General features: G+C 37.2%; 1 protein-coding gene and 1 long non-coding RNA gene across 5 annotated transcripts; both read right to left on the bottom strand.

The window, feature by feature from the left end:
• Positions 1 to 408: 408 nt before the first annotated feature.
• On the bottom strand, positions 409 to 2,882 carry LOC147556530 (uncharacterized). The gene has a single exon (XM_086664522.1). It carries the CDS (start codon positions 1,353 to 1,355, stop codon positions 594 to 596), a length of 762 nt encoding a protein of 253 aa, XP_086520648.1. The 5' UTR covers positions 1,356 to 2,882; the 3' UTR covers positions 409 to 593.
• Positions 2,883 to 17,126: 14,244 nt separating this feature from the next.
• LOC147556529 (uncharacterized) lies at positions 17,127 to 19,609 on the bottom strand. 4 transcript variants are annotated; one of them, XR_015235435.1, is made up of 4 exons: positions 19,457 to 19,595; positions 19,317 to 19,374; positions 18,578 to 18,658; positions 17,127 to 17,330 (listed from the first exon to the last, which is right to left on the bottom strand). It is a non-coding gene; the product is annotated as an uncharacterized LOC147556529 (long non-coding RNA). The 4 variants fall into 4 exon arrangements; XR_015235433.1 differs by having other exon boundaries at positions 18,578 to 19,374; XR_015235434.1 differs by lacking the exon at positions 17,127 to 17,330 and having other exon boundaries at positions 18,330 to 18,658; positions 19,457 to 19,609.
• Between the last annotated feature and the right edge of the window lie 258 nt (positions 19,610 to 19,867).

Below are 19,867 nucleotides of genomic sequence, written 5' to 3'. Positions count from 1 at the left end.
ACATCCCACTTAAAGTGGAACCTAAACAAAAAGAGAACAACCTTGGGAAGATCAGTAGGTGCTCCCTTTACTCTTTCCAGGCCTTGACCTGTGCAAGAGACTGCAAACCTAAAGTTGTATTTCTTTTCACCGAAATTTGGGTTCTCAACCGTTTTTAGTAGTCGTGATAACCACTCTCATGCCATTTGGACTAATCGATGCAACTTTGAGTCTACATGGACAGATACAAACTTGCTTACTGGGTCGGCGACTTAATGACTTGTCAGATTCTAAAGTCTGCGAGTTTGCTATGGTACATACTGTTTACTAATCCGAAAGATGCCACATCGTTTTTCAAATGAGTTTGTGAATGAAATTCTATAGAAATATACTTTCATATAATACCCAAAAAAAGAAGAAACAGTAGTATGAGTTTAACACCATAAGGGATATCTCCATATGAACATTGGCTTAGGTACAAGATTATCCAAATCTCACAATTTCTTCAGATTTTACAAATGAAGTAAACAAAATCAAAGAGTTTCGAATAGAAAATCAAAACAACAACTTGAGAACTTATAATTCTTTCTTAACAAGCAATCAAGAACACTTGCCTAAACAACATGATTGGTTACTCCTGGAAACAGAGTAAAAATGATAACAATCAGATTAATCATAATCAAATTCCTTTCTTTCTTTAAATTCGTCTGCCCACTCGATCGATGAAGACCCAATCTTGGTTTCTTGTGATGAATACCATGAACATCTCCAGAAGGTGATTTATCAGGAGAATGAACAGGAGAAATTTGATGAAGAATCTCATCACCCCTACCACCACCACCACCATCTCCACCACCACCACCACCACCACCACCATAAACAGAGTAATTAAGAACAGACCCAATTCCATGAACAACAATTGCTCCATTAATGTATAGATTAGGATAAGTAATTTGACTGTCATCAATAGTGTAATTTGAAAAAGAATTATTTGTGACAAGAATAGTTTTGTTGGGTAAGAGAGTTGGAATTCTTGAACCAATTTTGAAGGTTTGAAGGAGAGAGAATGTGAGTTGTTGAGGGATGATATGATAACCAAAAGTTGAAATATCAAATAGTGAAGGTTTGATATTGGAAAGAGCATTATTACTTGGAATCAGAAAAGTTGCAGTGATTGGAAATGTTGATGGGTCAGTTACAGAGAGAAGTTCAGCCCAGTTTCTGAAATCTTCAGTACCAGTTAATGCTTCAATTATATTCTCAAATTGTTGCTGAGAGGGTTCTTGGGGTTTGATTGTATCAGATGTGATTGAGTTCATCACAATGCTGAATATGAGGAAGAAGAAGAAGATGATTTGAATGTACTTGGCCGCCATTGATGAAACAGACAGAGAGCTTCAAGACTGAATTTCTTTAGTGAAAAAGAGAGATGGGTAGAGAGAGAAAAATCTTTTCTTGCTTTATTAAATGATTTCTTGATTTGGGTAGTGATTCTATAGAGAGAGAGAGAGAGGAGAATGAATAGATGATAGTAGAGGTTTAATCTTTTATAGAGTGAGAAATTTGAGCACAAGTAGAATAACTACTTAACTGATTTTAACAAACTAACTTATTTTTTGAGGGAAAATGCCATATAGCTCAACAGAAAGTTTAATTTTATGTCTATCTTTAAAAATAAAACGGTGTTTAATCGGATATCTGCGAGCCACATTAGAAAAAAGGTGTGTTCGGAGGAAAATATTTGCTTTTCCCACCCTATTCTTTTTTTGTTTCTCAAAACATCTGCCAAAATAAAATAGGGGTTTTGCCGTTTTATTGAACATGTAGGTATACCACACTTAGGTCTCACATTGCTTAGGCGACCTTGAGCTATAAGTGGGAGGGCATTACCTGGGACGTCGACAAATTTTGGGCCGGCCAACCACATGAATGATTAAGAGACTATGTATCTTGCTTGTAGTCAACAACTATCATCGAATAAGGAAACAATCTCTTCTATTCAATTACTTCAATATAGGTGTTCGGAACTTGAAGGCTTTTTATAGAATCAACCTATATGTTGCAAAGAACTTGGAAGAATTAGAAACAAAGGAACTAAAGGTTACATGAAATCTTAATAAACAATTTACAGCAATATAATCAATTCAAATTTGAGTAGCTAGATAATGTAATTGTATCTTCCTAAATTTCTAAAATGATCATAACATTCTCTCTTGTGTATATGACATTTCAGGATTGGAACACGTTCTAAAGCCTCTCCATTCGCTATACTCTTTCCCTCTTTCAAGATTTGTTATTGATAGGCAAAAACTTTGGATTGAATTATTCCCAGCACGTTCATAACGCAAAGTCGTTTCGTGATCTTCGAAACTAACTTCTTTATATATTTGGTTTGATCTACTCAACAGACTAAAAGAACGACCAAGGACGATATTAGACGAAGCTCCAACACTATTAGCTATTCTTCGACATGAGGTTGATCTCGGGATCCACCAACACTTTTTTGATCAAAATGTCTAGCGAAGACTTTAACCCTGTTCCATAATGACGTACCATGGTGGCCGTCAGATACCAAAATTTCTTGATAATATTTTTGCACGAAAATAGCTAAATATATAAGGAAGGCTAAGCTGGAAGATAGTCCTGCAATGAGAAAAAATCCCCAGAAGCTCTCAAGACCGAGACTGTCTGAAAACATTGTAGGGTTGGCATTTGGACAATCACCTTCTTGAGATCGAAGCCACAATTGTTCAATTTCTTTCATTCTACTTGACTCTGTTACCTCCACTATTGCCCTGGAAATATCAGACACCAGAGGAGAACCTATGGGGAAAGCCTACAAGATTAAAAAAGAAACCTTGTATGTACGTTATATACAATATAGGAAATTGAACCGAAGATTAGATTTTCTGAAGTTTAGAAGACAAGATACATTTTGTTTAGTTAAAAACCCAATGTTATATTTTGTTTTATTAAAAACTCAAATATTTGCACTTTGTTTAGTTAAAGGCCCAATATTTTTGGCAAACAGTTGCAATCATTTTAGCAAACAATTGCAACCCTCTTGCAACCAGTTACAAATTATGAAAATACTTATGAAGCTAAAGACTAGAAAAAAGTGAGTGATTCTAATAAAAAAAACGATAGAGAGTTTTGACAAAATCTTAGATTTGGACTAAAAAACCGAATGCATGCATATTAATAAACTAGGAATTGAAAGAGGAAGAAAAGAAACGAGACACAAATAACTTTATCCACCAGGAGAGGAGCCTCAAAATTGTTCTCAAATCCTCCAACAAAGAAAGCCTCCTAGACACCTAATTCCCAAACTTGATTGCCACCTCGAAGTCGAGGAAGAAGAACATGCAAAAGCTATTCAGATGAGGTTAATGTCCGTGACATGCCTAATGTTGGCAACCATGAAACTTTCTCTTCAGAAGATATTTTGGAAAATGAATGCTTATAGAATCCTTTAGAAGTTGAAGAACATGCCCCAGGAGAAGTCATAAATGAGGAGGTACAATATCTCGAAAGCAATTCGAGAAGACATTAGGAATTTGAATAAATTGAAGAACTTCTGTTGATTCAAATGGACAAAAGATTCAAAGAAGGAGGCAAGAAACAATTAACTAAAATAATTAGCAAATCAGTTCCCAAGTCTGTCGTTAAAGGTGTTCTTCATGTTTGTAAATGTTTCTCCTGCGATGACATGGGCAATTGGAATAGAAACAACCTAAGTATATAGAGGGAAAAAGGAATGGAGTTACGAGTTCCAATTAAGGTATCTTTTTTATAGAGGTTAATTTAGCAGATATTGTTGAGTCCCTCTCATATGGATTTCATACCGGATGTGGAACACATGTAATTTCCATGATCTAAAGGGAGCCAGATATTTGGCTAAATGAGAGATGGTCCTACGAGTAGCAAATAAAAACAAGGGTTGCTGCAGTAGCTGCAGGAACTTATAGTCGTCCTTTAGACAATGGACTAGTCTTAGAACTTGATAATTGTTATTATGTTCTTTCAATTTCTAGAAACATCATCGATGTATCAGTTTTAGACAGAGAAATATATCATTTACCAACAAAGGGTAACCATTGTTCTTTATATAAAAATGAGGTGTTTTATAAAAGCGCTAAACTGACAAATGGTCTGTATGTTTCGACCATGCAAAATCAAATCTTTAGCATAGATACCAAAAGGCCAAGATGAAATGATCCAGACTCTATTTATCTTTGACATTGTCATTTAGCTGACATAAACCTAAATGCGTGCAGAAGGTACCATATGAACACATGCGAATCTTGTCTTATGGGAAAGATGACACACTTCAGAGTAAAGAGAGAAGGAACTAGTGAATTGTTATGGTTCATACATACAGATGTGTGCGGACTTATGAGTATACTGACCAGAGATAGCTATGACTACTTCATCACATTCACGGACGACTTCAATAGGTACGGATACGCATATCTCATGAAGCATAAGTGAGAATCGTTTGAAATGTTCAAACAATTTTAGAACGAAGGAGAGAATGAACTTGACAAGAAAATAAAAGCCATCCGAATGGATTGAGCTGGTGAATATTTTGGTCTAGAATTTGATGACCATGTTAGGAGTTGTGGAATAGTATTCTAACTCACTACATTAGGAATATACGAAAGGCGTTTCCCAACATGAGAAATTGAACATTGTTAGACATGGATCGTTCTATGATGAGTCTAACCGGTCTTCCATACAAATTTTGGGGATATGTTCTAGCTAGAAACGAGTTCACGTGGGAAACTCACTTTTACAAACTCTTGTTATCCGAAATAAGTTAAATTTATTTCGTCATCTAAATTTTAGTTTAGAATTTAGACGACAGTTCAAAAATGATGGAAAGTTCCAGGCAGGTTTATTAGATACGTGATCTAATGAAAGAAACCCTGCTAAGTGAACATGGAAGCATTCCGTTATAAAACAACCCTAGTCAAGGACATCGATGACTTAAGAAGACTAGCATGAGTGATTGACAAGATAACGCTGTTTCTTGAGCTATAGGAATTAGAGAATTCAAGTCAACTTCATGGGTGTATAAGGATACACTGGAACCCACCAAGTGAGAGTACCTCAAAAAGTTGAAGATATGAACGTCATAACTCTCATTTAGCAAATCAAAGAGATTCCTCAAAACATGAGTACTCACTCGTTTTATGAAAGGAATGTCAAACCTTGGTCCCGTCAAACGCCGCGTCATAAGAGGAGGTTATAAAAACGGAGGCCGGGTAAGACAGGATAGACATGAAATTGAGTGGGAGTACAAGAATGGAATATGTCTTCCTAACGAGAGTTAGGATAAAGTATCTCTAGGCCACTTGAGGAGTGACAACTGGAAATGCATGGCCGTGCTCAAATAGATTAAAATTTAATCATTTGATTTGACAGTTTTTCCTCCCGATCAAGAAAGTCTGATAAGTATGATGTATCAGATGAGATATGAAAGACATAGGAATCGAGCATTGCCACGTTAAATAATCTTTGGTGTGTCTACTTTTACTTTCGCATCGTTTATCTTCATATTCCTGAACAAGTCAATTAGGTTATTTTTCCTAACAAGTGGTACCAGAGCTAGGGTTAGATTTATTGTTCAGAAATATGGAAGTGAATACGAATCGCATGATTAGTTTAGATGGAGAAAACTATTTGATGTGGAAAGCAAAAATGGAAGATTTGTTATACTGTAAAGACCTAGCTGCACCAATTGAAAATAACGGTACGAAACCGATGAAGATGGATGAAGATGATTGAAGGTATTAGATCGAAAGGTTGTTGGATTTATTCGACAATGGGTAGAACCCAGTGTTTTTCATCATGTATCGACGGAGACTTCCGCTTTTAGTGTATGGAGAAAATTAGAAGAATCATATGATCAGAAGACAGCTGCAAAAAAGGCTTACTTGTTCAGAAAGTAAAAAAATTACAATATAAAGAAGGAACCTCAATTGCTCAACACTTGAATGAGATGAAAAGTCTAGTAAATCAGCTTTCTGCAATGAAGTTAGTTTTGGATGATGAGTTGCAGGCCTTACTTCTTCTAAATTCTTTACCAGATAGTTGGGAGACATTAGTGGTGTCTCATAGCAATTCTGCTCCTGATGGCATAATGTGTATGAATCACGTAACAGGTAGTTTGTTGAATGAAGAAACAAGAAGGAAATCATCGTCAGACGAGTCTCATTCAGAGGCACTTGTTACAGAAAGACGGGGGAGAGGTAAAAGTAGAAAACCTCATAACCGTGATAAGTCAAGGGGGTGACCAAAACCCAAAAAAAGAAGTTAGATGTTTTGGTTGTGGAAAAATGGGTCATTACAAGAGTGATTGCAGGAAACCAAAGAAGGAAAATAAAAAGGATGATGAAAAACAAGATAATGTTGCGGCAGTTACATCAGGTGATGACATTATCTTACTCTCAGGTTGTAGAGGCACTTGCTTAAGTATGACTGAGTCAGAACCAGAAACAACATGGTTGGTTGACTCAGGTGCTTCGTATCATGTTATTCCATGTAAGGATTTTTTTAACTCTTATAGAACTGGTGACCTTGGCAAAGTCAGGATGGGAAACTTAGGTTTCTCAAAAATCATAGAAATCGTAGAAGTGAAAATTGAGACGAACATAGGGAGTACATTGATTCTTAAGAATGTGAGACATATACCAGATATTCGATATAACCTAATCTCTACAGGAGTATTAGATGATGAAGGGTATCACAGTCACTTTGGTGATGGAAAGTGGAAACTCACAAAAGGGTCAATGATGATAGCAAGGAGAAAGAAGTGTTGTACTTTATACAGGACTCAAGTAAAACTGTGTAAAGGAGAATTGAATGAAGCTGAAAAAGATTCTTCCACTGATCTTTGGCATAGAAGACTCGGGCACATGAGTGAGAAGGGACTTCAAATCCTTGCTAAACGACAAGACTTACCGAACATGAAAGGTATACATTTAAACACTTTCTCTCATTGTTTTGTAGGAAAGCAACACAAAGTTTCCTTTCAAAGGAAGGCATCTGAAAGAAAATCAAGTGTTTTGGAGCTTGTTTATTCTGACGTTTGTGGACCTTTAAAGGTCAAAACACTTGGTGGTGTTTTGTATTTCGTTACTTTTATAGATGATGCTTCTAGGAAAGTTTGCGCATATGCCATAAAAACCAAAGATCAGGTACTTGCAGTTTTCAAGAATTTTCACAACATGGTAGAACGGGAGACAGGAAAATTATTGAAGTGCATTCGCACTAACAATGGAGGAGAATCCATCAGGTCGTTTGAAGAGTATTGTAAAACTCATGATATTCGACATGAACATACAGTTCCCAAAATTCCACAACAAAATGGTGTAGCAGAACGGATGAATCGCACTATTGTGGAGAGGATCAGATGTATGCTCTTAGAAGCTAAGCTTCCTAAAAGCTTCTGGGGTGAGGCAATGCGTACTGCATGTTATCTGATCAATTTATCACCTTCTGCACCATTAGATGAAGATGTAGCTGAGAGAGTGTGGGCAGAAAGAAGTCAGTTATGAACACCTAAGGGTGTTTGGTTGCGGGGCTTTTGTGCATATACCTAAAGATCAAAGAGCAAAGCTTGATGATAAAGCTAAGCAATGCATCTTTTTAGGGTATGCAGATGAGAAATTTGGATACAAGTTATGGGATCCAGTCGACAAGAAGATTATTAGAAGCAGAGATGTGGTCTTTCTTGAAGATCAAACTATTGAGGACTTCAGGAAAGTTGAGAAGCCTGAGAATCATAGTGATGATCTTATTGATATAGATCCACATATCTCTTCTAAGGTTATGCATGATAATGCAGGTGAAGAACAAAATCATGAAGATGAAGCTCATGAAGATGTTCCTATGGGTGATGATGTTGAGCAAGGAATGGAAGTTGAACATGAACCACCAGCTGAATTGAGAAGATCGACTAGAGAGAGAGCGCCATCTACCAAGTATCCTCCACACGAGTATGTGATGGTTACAGATAAACTACAGTGTTATAAAGAAGCCCTAGATGATGAACACAAGGAGTGGTTGAAAGCTATGCAATATGAGATTGAATCATTGCATAAGAACAACAATTTTAAGTTGGTTGAAAAACCTAAGAATAAGAAAATTCTTAAAAATAAGTGGGTTTTCAAAATCAAAACCGAAGAAAGAAATTCACAACCACGGTACAAGGCACGCCTAATGGTGAAAGGATTTGGGCAAAAGAAGGGTATTGATTTTGATGAGATTTTCTCCCCGGTGGTGAAGATGTCCTCTATACGATTAGTATTGGGATTGGCTGCAAGTATGAACCTAGAAATTGAGCAACTAGATGTCAAGACAACTTTCCTTCATGGTGACTTGGAGGAAGATGTGTATATGGAACAACCAGTAGGGTTTGAAGTTAAAGGTAAGGAACACTTGGTTTGTAAGTTAGAGAAGATTTTATATGGGCTAAAACAAGCACCAAGACAGTGGTACAAAAAGTTTGAATAATTCATGAAGGATCAAGGGTATCACAAGACGACTTCAGATTATTGTGTTTTCGTTCATAAATTTCCTGATGGAGATTTGATTATACTTCTGCTTTATGTTGATGATATGTTGATTGTTGGTCAGGATGCTAATAAAATTAGCAGTTTAAAGAAGGAACTAAACAAGTATTTCGATATGAAAGATTTGAGTCCAGCAAAACAAATTCTTGGCATGCATATCTTTCGTGATAGAAAAGCTGGAAAACTTTGGCTATCACAAGAAAGATACATTGAGAAGGTTCTAGAAAGGTTCAATATGGACAAGACAAAACCAGTGAGTTGTCCATTAGCCAGTCACTTCAAGTTGACTCGTGATCAGTGTCCATCAACTAGAAGTGAGAAAGAATAAATGGAGAAAATTCCTTATGCTTTAGCTGTAGGAAGCTTGATGTATGCGATGGTGTGTACGAGACCGAACATTGCATTTGCAGTTGGAGTAGTAAGCAGATTTCTTGCAAATCCAGGCAAAGAGCATTGGTTAGCAGTGAAGTGGATTATGAAGTATCTTAGAGGTACGTCTAAAACTCGTATATGTTTTGGTAATGATAAGCCAGTATTAGTCGGTTACACAGATGCAAACATGGCAGGAGATGTAGACTCCAAAAGGTCCACATCAGGCTACCTATTTACATTTTCAGGGGGAGCAGTGTCATGGCAATCTAAATTACAAAAGTATGTAGCTTTATCTACTACAGAGGCAGAATATATTGCCATTACAGAATGTTTCAAGGAGATGTTATGGATGAAGAGGTTGTTAGAAGAACTTGGTATGAAACAGGATAATTATGTTATTCATTGTGATAGTCAGAGTGCCATAGAATTCTAGTTTCCATTCCAAGTCCAAGCATATAAATGTGAGATACTAGTGGATCTAAGATGTTCTTGAAGAAAAGATGTTGAAGATCGAGAAAATCCATACTGGCGACAATGGTTCAGATATGATGACAGAACCATTACCCAAAGGCAAAGATGAGCTATGTAGCAGTGTTGCAGGTTTGGGGATGGTAGGTCCCTCTTCATAAGTTGGGATGGGGAGTTTGTTGGGGTCCATCCTTATAATAAAAGGACTCCTAGTTGGAATAGGATTTCCTTTATTTCTTGTTTTGGGAAACAATAGAAACTTCTATTTTTTTCAAGCCTAAAAAGGAATTCCTATTTCAATTGGTAAACCTCCTTATTTATCATTATAAAAGGGAATGAAAGGGAAGAGATTGTTCATAACAACTTCCAGAACAAAGAGAAGTCAGAGAAAGAGAGATTTCTGAAGTAGTTCTTTTAAGAGAGATTGAAAGAGAATAATATTGGTTTGAAGAAAAGAAGATTATTAATCTTGTGAAGCAATTTAGTTTGTGGTTATCTTCTTCAACCTTTGGTAATCTAGGATTTGTTCAAATCCTAAGGAGTAAGATATTTCTATTTCTTTGTTTCTTTGTTCAGTTTATCCACCATAGTTTTGGTGAAGAGTTGTTATCCAAGAGTGTTTCTACACATCTTGAAGAATTGGTTAATCCTCTATTTGTTTAGGGAAGAATTGTTATCCAAGAGTGTTTCTACACATCTTGAACAATTGGTTTATCCACCATAGGTTTGGTGAAGATTTGTGTAACCCATTATTTAATTATAGTGGAAGAGTTCTGGACTAGGTCCCGTGGTTATTTTACCTTCCATCTTGGAGGGGTTTTTTGCCACGTTAAATAATCTTGGTGTCTCTACTTTTACTTTCGCATCGTTTATCTTCATATTCCTGAACAAGTCAATTAGGTTATTTTTCCTAACAATGCTCTCATAAATATACATTAGATTAGAGAAATATCAAGATAATCAATTGTTGGATATTTGAAAATGTGGGGGTTCCGAATGTCAAACTATTCGATTCTAAATCTAATATTTATTTAAAATAAAAATATGAGAAGCTTAATTCTCGATTTCCTAGTGTTATTGATCTACATGTGAATGTGGATACATTGAAAATAGTGAGAATGAGAAATACTTAATTCACGATGGAATTATAGTTTCTTATATTTGACACAATTTAGTATATCAATTTACTAAACCTCTGACGAGAGGCACGTTAAATTCTACATCTAGAGAGATGGGGTTGAAAATCATTAAGTAAAAGTCACCATTAACGGCAACCCAATCTAACACTAGGAAATGACTAGTCTTAGATTCAACAGGTAACAACAAGTCATTGATAAGTGACTGTGGGCTTGGGCCATGTACTCTAATAGTGTCGCCTCTCATTAAATTTAGAGTTTATCTAAGAATAGTTTATGAAACCAAGAAGCACATGGCCATATAAGTGCTAAGCAAGAAAAGTGTGGAGTTAAAGAACAAATGTATTGTATGTGTGTGGTGTAACCGATTTTATAATTGGTTCAAACATACAAGCTACCTGGGATTTCGATAAAACCTTGTACACTTACACTTTTTTTTTTTGAGAATTCGACTACGATCTACGTTAATCGCTACAAGGCATTGATGCATCATGGAGATGTAATAAGCATGATAACCGCCTAATTTAAACCGAGAATGAAAGAGGCCTAAAGCCCGACAACAAAGAGGCCTAAAACCCGACAAATTATTACATTATTTATAGCCTAAATTACATAAGATAAATCTTGATGGCAAACTGCTTCCACCGAAACTCGATCCCACAACCTCATGGGCTTAAGAGGGGTGTCCAATCGTTACACCGAAGGGTGGTGGACTTGTACACTTACACTAGGGTATGGTTCAAATCGACCGTACTTTATGCACTAATACTAATATATTTTTTTGGCAAAGGTAATTTTCTTAGTAATTGTCCAAGCAGGGGATTGTTGGATTTTTTGGACAAATAATTAATAAAACTATTTCTATAAAATTGAAACTTATTTTTTAAGATTTGAACTTGAATTTTATATCTAATATTTATGTCTTTTGATAAAAATATATGAAGAGATTTATGTTTTTGTGAAAAGATTCTACTTGAGAAGTGTCTTTTCGTTTTCTATAAATTAGATTTTCTCTAAAACAGGTTTCAGGTAACTGTAAAAACTATGTAGAATCTATGTCGAAAACCTTTCTCATCTTCAACATGTTTTAATGCTCCTTAAGTGAAATCTCCACAAATTACTTGGTGCAATTTCACAAAGGCTTGTCATATATTGGGAAGCAATTTACCTAGTAACCTTCAAGTATCTCGATTGAGAGAGGGTAAATAATGTTTTAAGGAAAGTGTATCTAGTACATGTTTCAAGCCTCTATTCTTCATCCCTCTTATTTACATTTCGAAGACAATTTTTTTACAGTGTGCCTCTTGGAGGTATAAAAGTTCGCTTAAGAGGAGAGTTGTACCATTCTTAAGGGCACAGACACAGATATATTCCTGTGGGTCGGGCCACAAACCCCGCCTAGTCTAGTCTTGGACTTTGGTTGTGGAAGCGCCTCATCTATCATGGGATTTTTGTCTGAAGACTAAAAAATCAAAGAAAAATGTTCACATCTTCTTCTAAAATAGTTAAAACCATTTTCGATCATCTTCATATGTTTTAAGAAATGGCTTTCAAAATGAGCGAAGGAAAACTTTGAATTTGATGGTCAAATTTCAAAGTATAGTAACAAAATATGTTGTTTTTCTTGACTACTTTCAACATTTAGTCTGTTTGAACTAAACCGCCAACCATAGTTGTGAGGGGAAAATGAACCAGGAAGGTTTGTGTTAGTAGAAGCATGGACTAAGGCTGATTATCTGTTTCGAAATTATATTTTGAACTACACGGGTAACACTTTTATATGATATTTACTATTTAACTAAGAATGTTAAAGAATTGTGAGATCCATTGCAAGAAAAATATACTTCGGAGCATACTAGAATAAAAAAATTCGTTGTTAGGAGGAATCTGGATTTTAAAATGGAAGATGAAAAACCAGTGGTAAGTCAATTTCAGCAAAATGAAATCAAAACTGAAGTTATGGTAATCGATGAGGTTATTTAAGTAACTGTTATTATGGAAACACTTCCAACCATTTTGAATGATTATAAGAAAAATTGCTATGCAAGAGAAAAGACATTGATATACAGTACCGTATTCTCCAAATCATAGATGAGGAAGGATATTTAAAATGGGAGAAAAGCGAGGTAGCAGCTTCATTGGTGTGTAAGGCTCGTGTTGCGGAAGATGTTATAAAGAAGGGTTATTTCCCATGGTCCCCTACTTTTTGACCAATTTTCCGCGTAGCGCCCTACTTTATCAAAAATATCCAGATGACCCTCTTTGACCGTTACCGTCTATTTGACGGTTAACCTCTTTTTGGATTTTCCAGAAATACCCTTATTTTAATTAATTCACATCTATCAAATTGTTTCTTTCTCTTCTTTATCTTCCAAAAATTGATTCTCTTTCTTCTCCATCTTCTTTCCCAAATTATTTCTCTCTCTTCTTCATCATCTTGCCAAATTTTTTCTCGCTCGAAAATCTCAATGAGTGATTAAATCAATAAAAAAAACTTGCTCAAAACAATGAGTAAGTTCCAACACATGAAAAGTTCCTACTAAATCAAATTTTGTAGGATTTATCATTGTCACTAGAATGTCATTGCACTGAAAGAATGATTCCACTTCTTCATCCAACCCTAAGTTATTCTTCTGGTAAATCTTTTGATAAAACAAATGACAGGGCCGACCCTAGGGACAAGCAGGCAAAGCCTTTCTTCGAGCCCCGGGGACGAAAGGGCCTCACAAACGATTACAAATAAAGAATCAAGGGGGCCCCAGTTTATTTTATCTATATAACAAAATTACCAAAAGTAACCAGTTGTTCAATTTATTTCAATTGGTAGAATGCATGTTTGAGAGACTAAACAACCTAAGTTCGATCTCACACATAAGCATTTTTTCCTTTTCTTAATTGTACTTTTTTTTAAATGACTTTAGTTAGTACTTGATGTGACATGAAAATGTCACATTTGAAGCGCCTAACTTAAACTAATTAGTCCGTTTCGAGTACTATTTGTAATATTTTATGTGTTTTTCTACTTAGGTATCTTATTTGGAGTTAGGCGTTTGATTAGGAATAAAACAAAGCAATTATCACTTTCATCTCATGCAACCGAAACGAGAGAAAAAGTTATCAAAGGGATAAAAAGACAAGTGGAGTTAATGGCGAGTCCAATGGTGAAAACGGAAGTCGATTTGGAGTTCAGACAGGGAAGTTATGAAAGAAAGAAGCCATGTGTTTTCTTGAAACTAGAGATGTAGGGACAAGGATGAAGGCATACCCTTGGTTTCAATTGAAACCCCAAACTCAAAGACCAATCTAAGAAGAAGAGAAAGGAGAAAATTTAGGAGCACTCCTATTTAATGGTCCAAATCAAAATGGTCTAAAAGAGAAGACCTAGTTAGGTCAAGGGTTTTAAGTTATAACAAGACTTTGAGTTAGAACCAGGAGGAACTTCTACTTCAAGTTTGAAAGAGAGGCTAGGGTTTTTAATTTTTTAGGATTTTTTTTTGTGTTGAAGAAAAAGAGAGAAGGAAAGAGGTATGGGTCGGCCAAGCTAGGTTGACCAACACTAAGGCCGGCCTAGTCTTGGCCGGCAACAGCTCGGGACGGGCAGAAGGAGCAGCTCAGGTTTCTCAAACTTGCTGGAGACGCTTACAGAAGGCTCGGTCTTCATCATTCAAGCTCGGTTCAGCTCGGGATGGTGGAAGAAAAACGCGGGACGACTCGGGACAGTGCAATCTTTGTTGGGTTTTGGTGTCACCTAGTGTTGTAAGCGGAATTTCAAAATCTATATGTTTAACATAAGCTACAAGGATCACATGCATGAACTAAAGATGAAATAGAAACAGAAAGAAAATACCTCTATTCGCTTTCCTATCGAACTAAACTCGACATCTTTATCCCGAAGATGAGAGCTTCAATCGTAGCCCCACTACTTGAGACACCCGAGCTAGTTGACTTGATCTCCCTTCTTTAATGTTAGCTAGGACGTTATTGAAGGTTGAGAAGAATCGCTCTTCTTCTTTAGAGTAGATAGATAGGCTGAAAGCTTTTTTCTCTAAAAACTCTCTCTCTTTAGTTGTCTGAGAGATAGGTTTTCTCTTGAGAAAATTGTACACCTTTTCTGTTCTCTAACTGGTCCATATATAGAGAAACCCTAATTAGAACCCCATAACATAGACACTTCGTCCGTGATTCCTAACGTCATTTCAAGTCGCATTAAAAGTCAAATACTCCCTTTCCCATTGTTCAAACTGAGATAACATTCTCAGTCGTTGGAGAATAGTGTCTACATCCATGTTCCCATACATTCCCTGGAGTGCAGATTCCGTGGTTGCCAACGTAATGCTGGTCAATTCCTTTGACCTTTATCGGATAACTTTGGCATGCTCTTCTTCCTCGACTGTCGAGGTAGCAGTTACCAAAGGGATTGGGGTATCTATACGCTTTCTTTATGCAAAGATTTGAGAACACTTCTCAAATTCTTCTCCCAATTTTGAAAGTTGTTTAGATTCAACTGTTCCTATTCAAGGAACGAATCTAATTGTGAACAAATATATGCCATCTCTAAACTACACAAGACAGAAAAAGGATTTTGCTAAGTACTACATTCAATATTCGCAAAAACTATTTTGCCGTATTATTCAATGAAAACCATCCCCATTTGAATAATACGATTGTAAGACCCCATTTTTTCAAAGTTAAGCGTACTAGAGCACTGACCTTATCCCCGTCGTCCTGGTGAGTGAACTCTTTACTGATCATACCCCTATGACTCTTGGTTGATGAGTTTCACTCTTGTGTGTCAAACTCATCATTTCCCTCGAAATCCAAAACTCTTTTGCTGATTCGTCGAGAATAACCATTTAGACGCGTAAACCTTTTCATAGGTCTATCCGCATTGTCCCGAGGTAAAAGATGGAACCTTGTGGGAACATGCCCACTGTAACATCCCATGTTTTCGGCAAAAGAAATAAAAAAAAAAAATTTGGATCGGACGAGGGACTATATAGTTCCTTCACGGTTGGTTGTGGGAGGCCTTTTGTGGGAGGCTCACGAGAGTGTCCAGAGCCTGGGCTATAGGTGCATGCTCAAGCTTGGTAAGTACCGAGGCCTTTTGGGGGAGTCTGTGGTGCTCTCGCCAAGAACAAAACCTCCTGCCATCCGTGCGAGGGTCGTGGCGAAAGGGAGGACAATATCGGCAACTGCTGGGCTTGGGGCGTCACACCCACCATCGATGAACAAGGTCGCAATAGGTGTCTTAATCTGGGTAGGCTTTACTCAAAATTCTTTTGAGGACATTTACGTTTTTATCATGCTGAAGGAGATGTCCTTCGACCAAAAATGTAATGCGAGCAATTTGTTAGATAAGACAATTGATTAATAAGATCATCAAGTCCGGACGATTTAGGGGTCGTAATGTTTAGCTAGAAACCAACTACGATCATCGAATTACTAAGTAATTCGCGGCTAATTTCGACCGGATCCTACATCGCGTTACACCAAAGAATGTCTAGATCGAATATGACTAGAGGGATGAGAGATATGATGTTGGGTAAGACCCATAAATATGTCCCATAGGCCTAAAAAAATGTTTAGGCAAAGACAGTACAAAAGGCCCGAATGAAGGGGATTTGGTCCGGGACTTAAAAGAGGTTTTAGGGCCCATTATAGGGGCTGACCATGCTTGGTCGACCTACCTATAGGGGCCGGCTATATCTTCACAAGATGGGCTTGATATGGCCGACCAATAACAAGGGCATAGAAAGTAGAAACTACTTTCTATTTTCGACTATTTCCTTAATCTTATTCAATAAGGACTTTTAAGAAACCTAATTAGGGTTGGAATCTAACTTAGGGTTCTATATAAGGTTTCTTAGGTACTTGAATTAGGTGTGGAAAAATTCTCAAGAAGCTTTCAACCTCAACAACATCAAGTAGAGAAAGAAAGAGAAATTATTCCCACGCTATCTAACTAGTCAAAAGAAGGAGCTCTTCATCAAACCACAATTGGTGTTCTAGCTAGCAACAAGGTGGGTGATCAAATTGATCATTCGGGTTTCTTGAATAAAGGAGCAACATTTGGGGCTCTTGGTCTTCACATTCGATTGTAAAAGTTCGAGGGAAAATTTAGCGATTAAGATAATCTCTAACCCTTAGTTAATAATTAGCTTATGCATGAGATCCTAGGGATACTAGTGTACGAATTAGATAGCGAACTAATGTCTGAGGTTCCGCTTACAACACTGGGAGACACCATAACCCAACAGTGGCGTCAAAGCCTCTTGCACATAGTTAATTGTTGCTATGTTTTGGACTAATCCATGATTGATTAGATATATAGTTATATCTGAAAGTGTTTTAGTGTGACGTCCCGTGTCCCAAAATAGACATGACCACACCCCGACAACCTACAGAAGAGCCGAAAATCCGGCAGCACCTCCTCTGTAAATCAAACCGGTCGTACCTGTAATCTGTCATGCAAACCATACATTCGCGCGCACACACACAACGGAAGCTAAAATGAAACATAATCAACTAACAGACTCTGGTTCCAAGCCGAACCACCAGAACTCGGTTAACTCATCCTGAACAACACCATACATCCCTGTACAACCCATGTGATACATATATATTTATAATACATGGTGTCCAGTGTATAAAGGTATAACTTAAAATATAATGAGAAGAAAACAAAAGGAACCAAATAAGACAGCCGTGAAGCCACCCCACGCCCTCTGCAAATCACGAGCCTCAACTGTCTCACAACGACAATCAAACTACAAAAGAAGTACCTGCACACTAAGAACTGGTAGGGGGTCAGTAACTCACCGACACGAGTTAAACTGGTAGAGGAGTCCCAAAACAAAACTATGATAAAACCCCTTCGCAAGTAAACCATGCACATATATAAATATATATCAATCCTAATACTAGCATACAATAGCAGACTTAACTGCCCACCCTTGGTATGCCTCTCAATTAACAAGGAGTTACCTAGAGAATTCTATAGTACTTTAGCTAGTACCATCCCATACCGGCACTAACCAAGGTACTCAAATTCTCTCGAGAAAGTGGCTTACCCCTAGGTAGGTAAGCCCCTCTCCCACTAGGCGACTCCACAGTTATTGGAAAGCTAACCTTGTGATAAATATATACACCTAGCTTAACTAGATAAGTTTTAGCTTCACCGAAGTCGAATAGTCAGGTCGTCCCTCCAGTATTCGTGTTGGGACGAAAAAAAAACATATTCTCATCGGTACCCTAGCATGCAACTATTTCTTCTTGTTTTTGGAAAAACATTTATTGTGTCAACAACCGAAATAATACTCTTTTCTTGTGAAAACATTCTTCACCCACAATCTCAGCAGATTCGGAACTCGCCCGTTACGCCCTCGACTGAGATAGGCTTTTTAAAACATTACTTATCTTATCACACACAGAAGTGGCGCAATCAAGAGTCATATCATAACGTGCAGAGGGATCTCAATCACCAAACCAGTCGGGCGGTCCGAGGTGTACAACCTCTGAGCCCCGAGGGTAAGAACAAACAGGCTTACAATCCAATCGAGTGGTCAAGGGTAGCAAATCCCTGAGCCCCGAGAGTCCAACCTAAACGAGAATCCTGGCCAGAGAGTGGAGCACTACAACTGCCAAGACCCTAATGACTCATCTCAGTCCAGTTCACCAATCACAAACAACATATGAAATCAATATGTTTTCAAACCTCGATCATCAAAATCCGTTTCAAAAACCATTTCTCTAAAAATCATTCGTAAAACATGTTTGCATATATAAAACCATCGCATCAAGAAAGTAACGTTCACAATACAAATCTCATCGAAATCACAATAAACAATACAAGCTTGATCGTCAAACAATTACTTAATATAGGCATAACCCATGTTATAAACCTCATTGAAATCAACGTCATACATCATGCAGTATGCTCGTCTTAGTCGTCTATTTATCTATGTATAGTGATGCATGCATATCTCCCACTCCTATCATGAGTCTAGACGATAATATGAAAGGAAAACAAGAGATCACCCCTACCTAGCGATGCAGGACTCCGTCCTCATCCGATTTGCTTCGAGCATCTTGCTCCCAACTCGTTTTGGCTTTCCTTCCGACCTCCTAGACAAAGATCAACTTAGATTCCTTGACAAGAATCTTAAGATGACATAAATAACTCCGAAAAGACAATACGACAAGAGGGACAAAAGAGACTTGACTCGCATTAACATCGGAAGACCCCGAGTGACTCTATTCTTTCTTAGATTCATTCCCGTCACAATTTAGTCCCAATTCAAGCATATCATATATCGTTGGAAAGCTACTTCAGCTTCTAACATTTCATTCCTTAGTGTCTCGGTCAAATTTAAAGTGTACGGTCCTCGAAATAGCAAAATACAAACAACAGTGAATCTGAATTTCCTAACAGCATGCTGCGCATTATAACAGTCGTAACTCTCTCGTCCGGGATAGAAATAACTTGTACCATACCTTTTCGGAAAGCTAACAACCTAAGCTACGACTTACGTGTTTTAAGAAAGTCCGTACGAGCAATATATCAATCCCAGAATGGCTCGGACAGTAGGCTGTATTCAGTCCCTCAAGTCGTCGTTCGATCGGTTAACTATATCACATAATCTCTCTAAAGTTGCTTTTATACCAAAATTGCTTAATTCCCAACCATATAAACCCTGGAACTACATGAATCAAGAAAATCCCTAAATTCCATAAACCCCAAACCCTAGAATTTAAGAATAAGCTAATCAAACATGAATACTACCTTGATTTAGATGGTGTTGGGTTGATTCTTCATAATTTCATCTATTCCACCCAATCTCCTACAATTCGAAGTAACAAGACTCCATTAAAATGAAACACAGCTAAGATTCTGTCTAGAGAGAGAAATAGGATTTTACTTACCAAAATTCCACAAACCCTAGATTGAAACAACTCATTGAAGCTTGATCAACAAAAAATATCAGATTCCCCCTTCAAATTGCACTTGAAATTCTCCATTTGATCGATTTTTTTTTCTCTCCCAAAGCCAGCCCTAGAAGTGAAAACGAGTTGAATAGAGAAAGAGGTCGGTTCTGATTTCTTCCCTAAAATAGCCGAAATTCCACTCCAGTCCCTCGATTTGTTCAGATTGCAAAACACCCCCAAACTTGCATGGTTTGCAGATTTAGCCCTTATTTTGACCCGACTCAATTGTCAAATAGTCCTTCATCACACCTTATACAGTATCTTATTTAAGCCGAAAACTTGGGATGTTACATTTAGGCTTCAATTTGATTATTTTGAATGTGATTTAAAGTTATTCAAATTGTTTTT

This window comes from Eschscholzia californica, unplaced genomic scaffold (assembly GCF_041429995.1).
Source record: "Eschscholzia californica isolate CP2 unplaced genomic scaffold, dmEscCali1.0.p SCAF_2, whole genome shotgun sequence".
NCBI classification, from domain to species: Eukaryota; Viridiplantae; Streptophyta; class Magnoliopsida; order Ranunculales; family Papaveraceae; genus Eschscholzia; species Eschscholzia californica.
Note: the sequence above shows the minus strand (reverse complement) of the source record. Positions and strands in the feature narration are given on the sequence as shown.

What these genes read in the sequence shown, in the direction of transcription:
- LOC147556530 (XM_086664522.1), bottom strand. Translation starts at nt 1,355, where the DNA reads ATGGCGGCCAAGTACATTCAAATCATCTTCTTCTTCTTCCTCATATTC.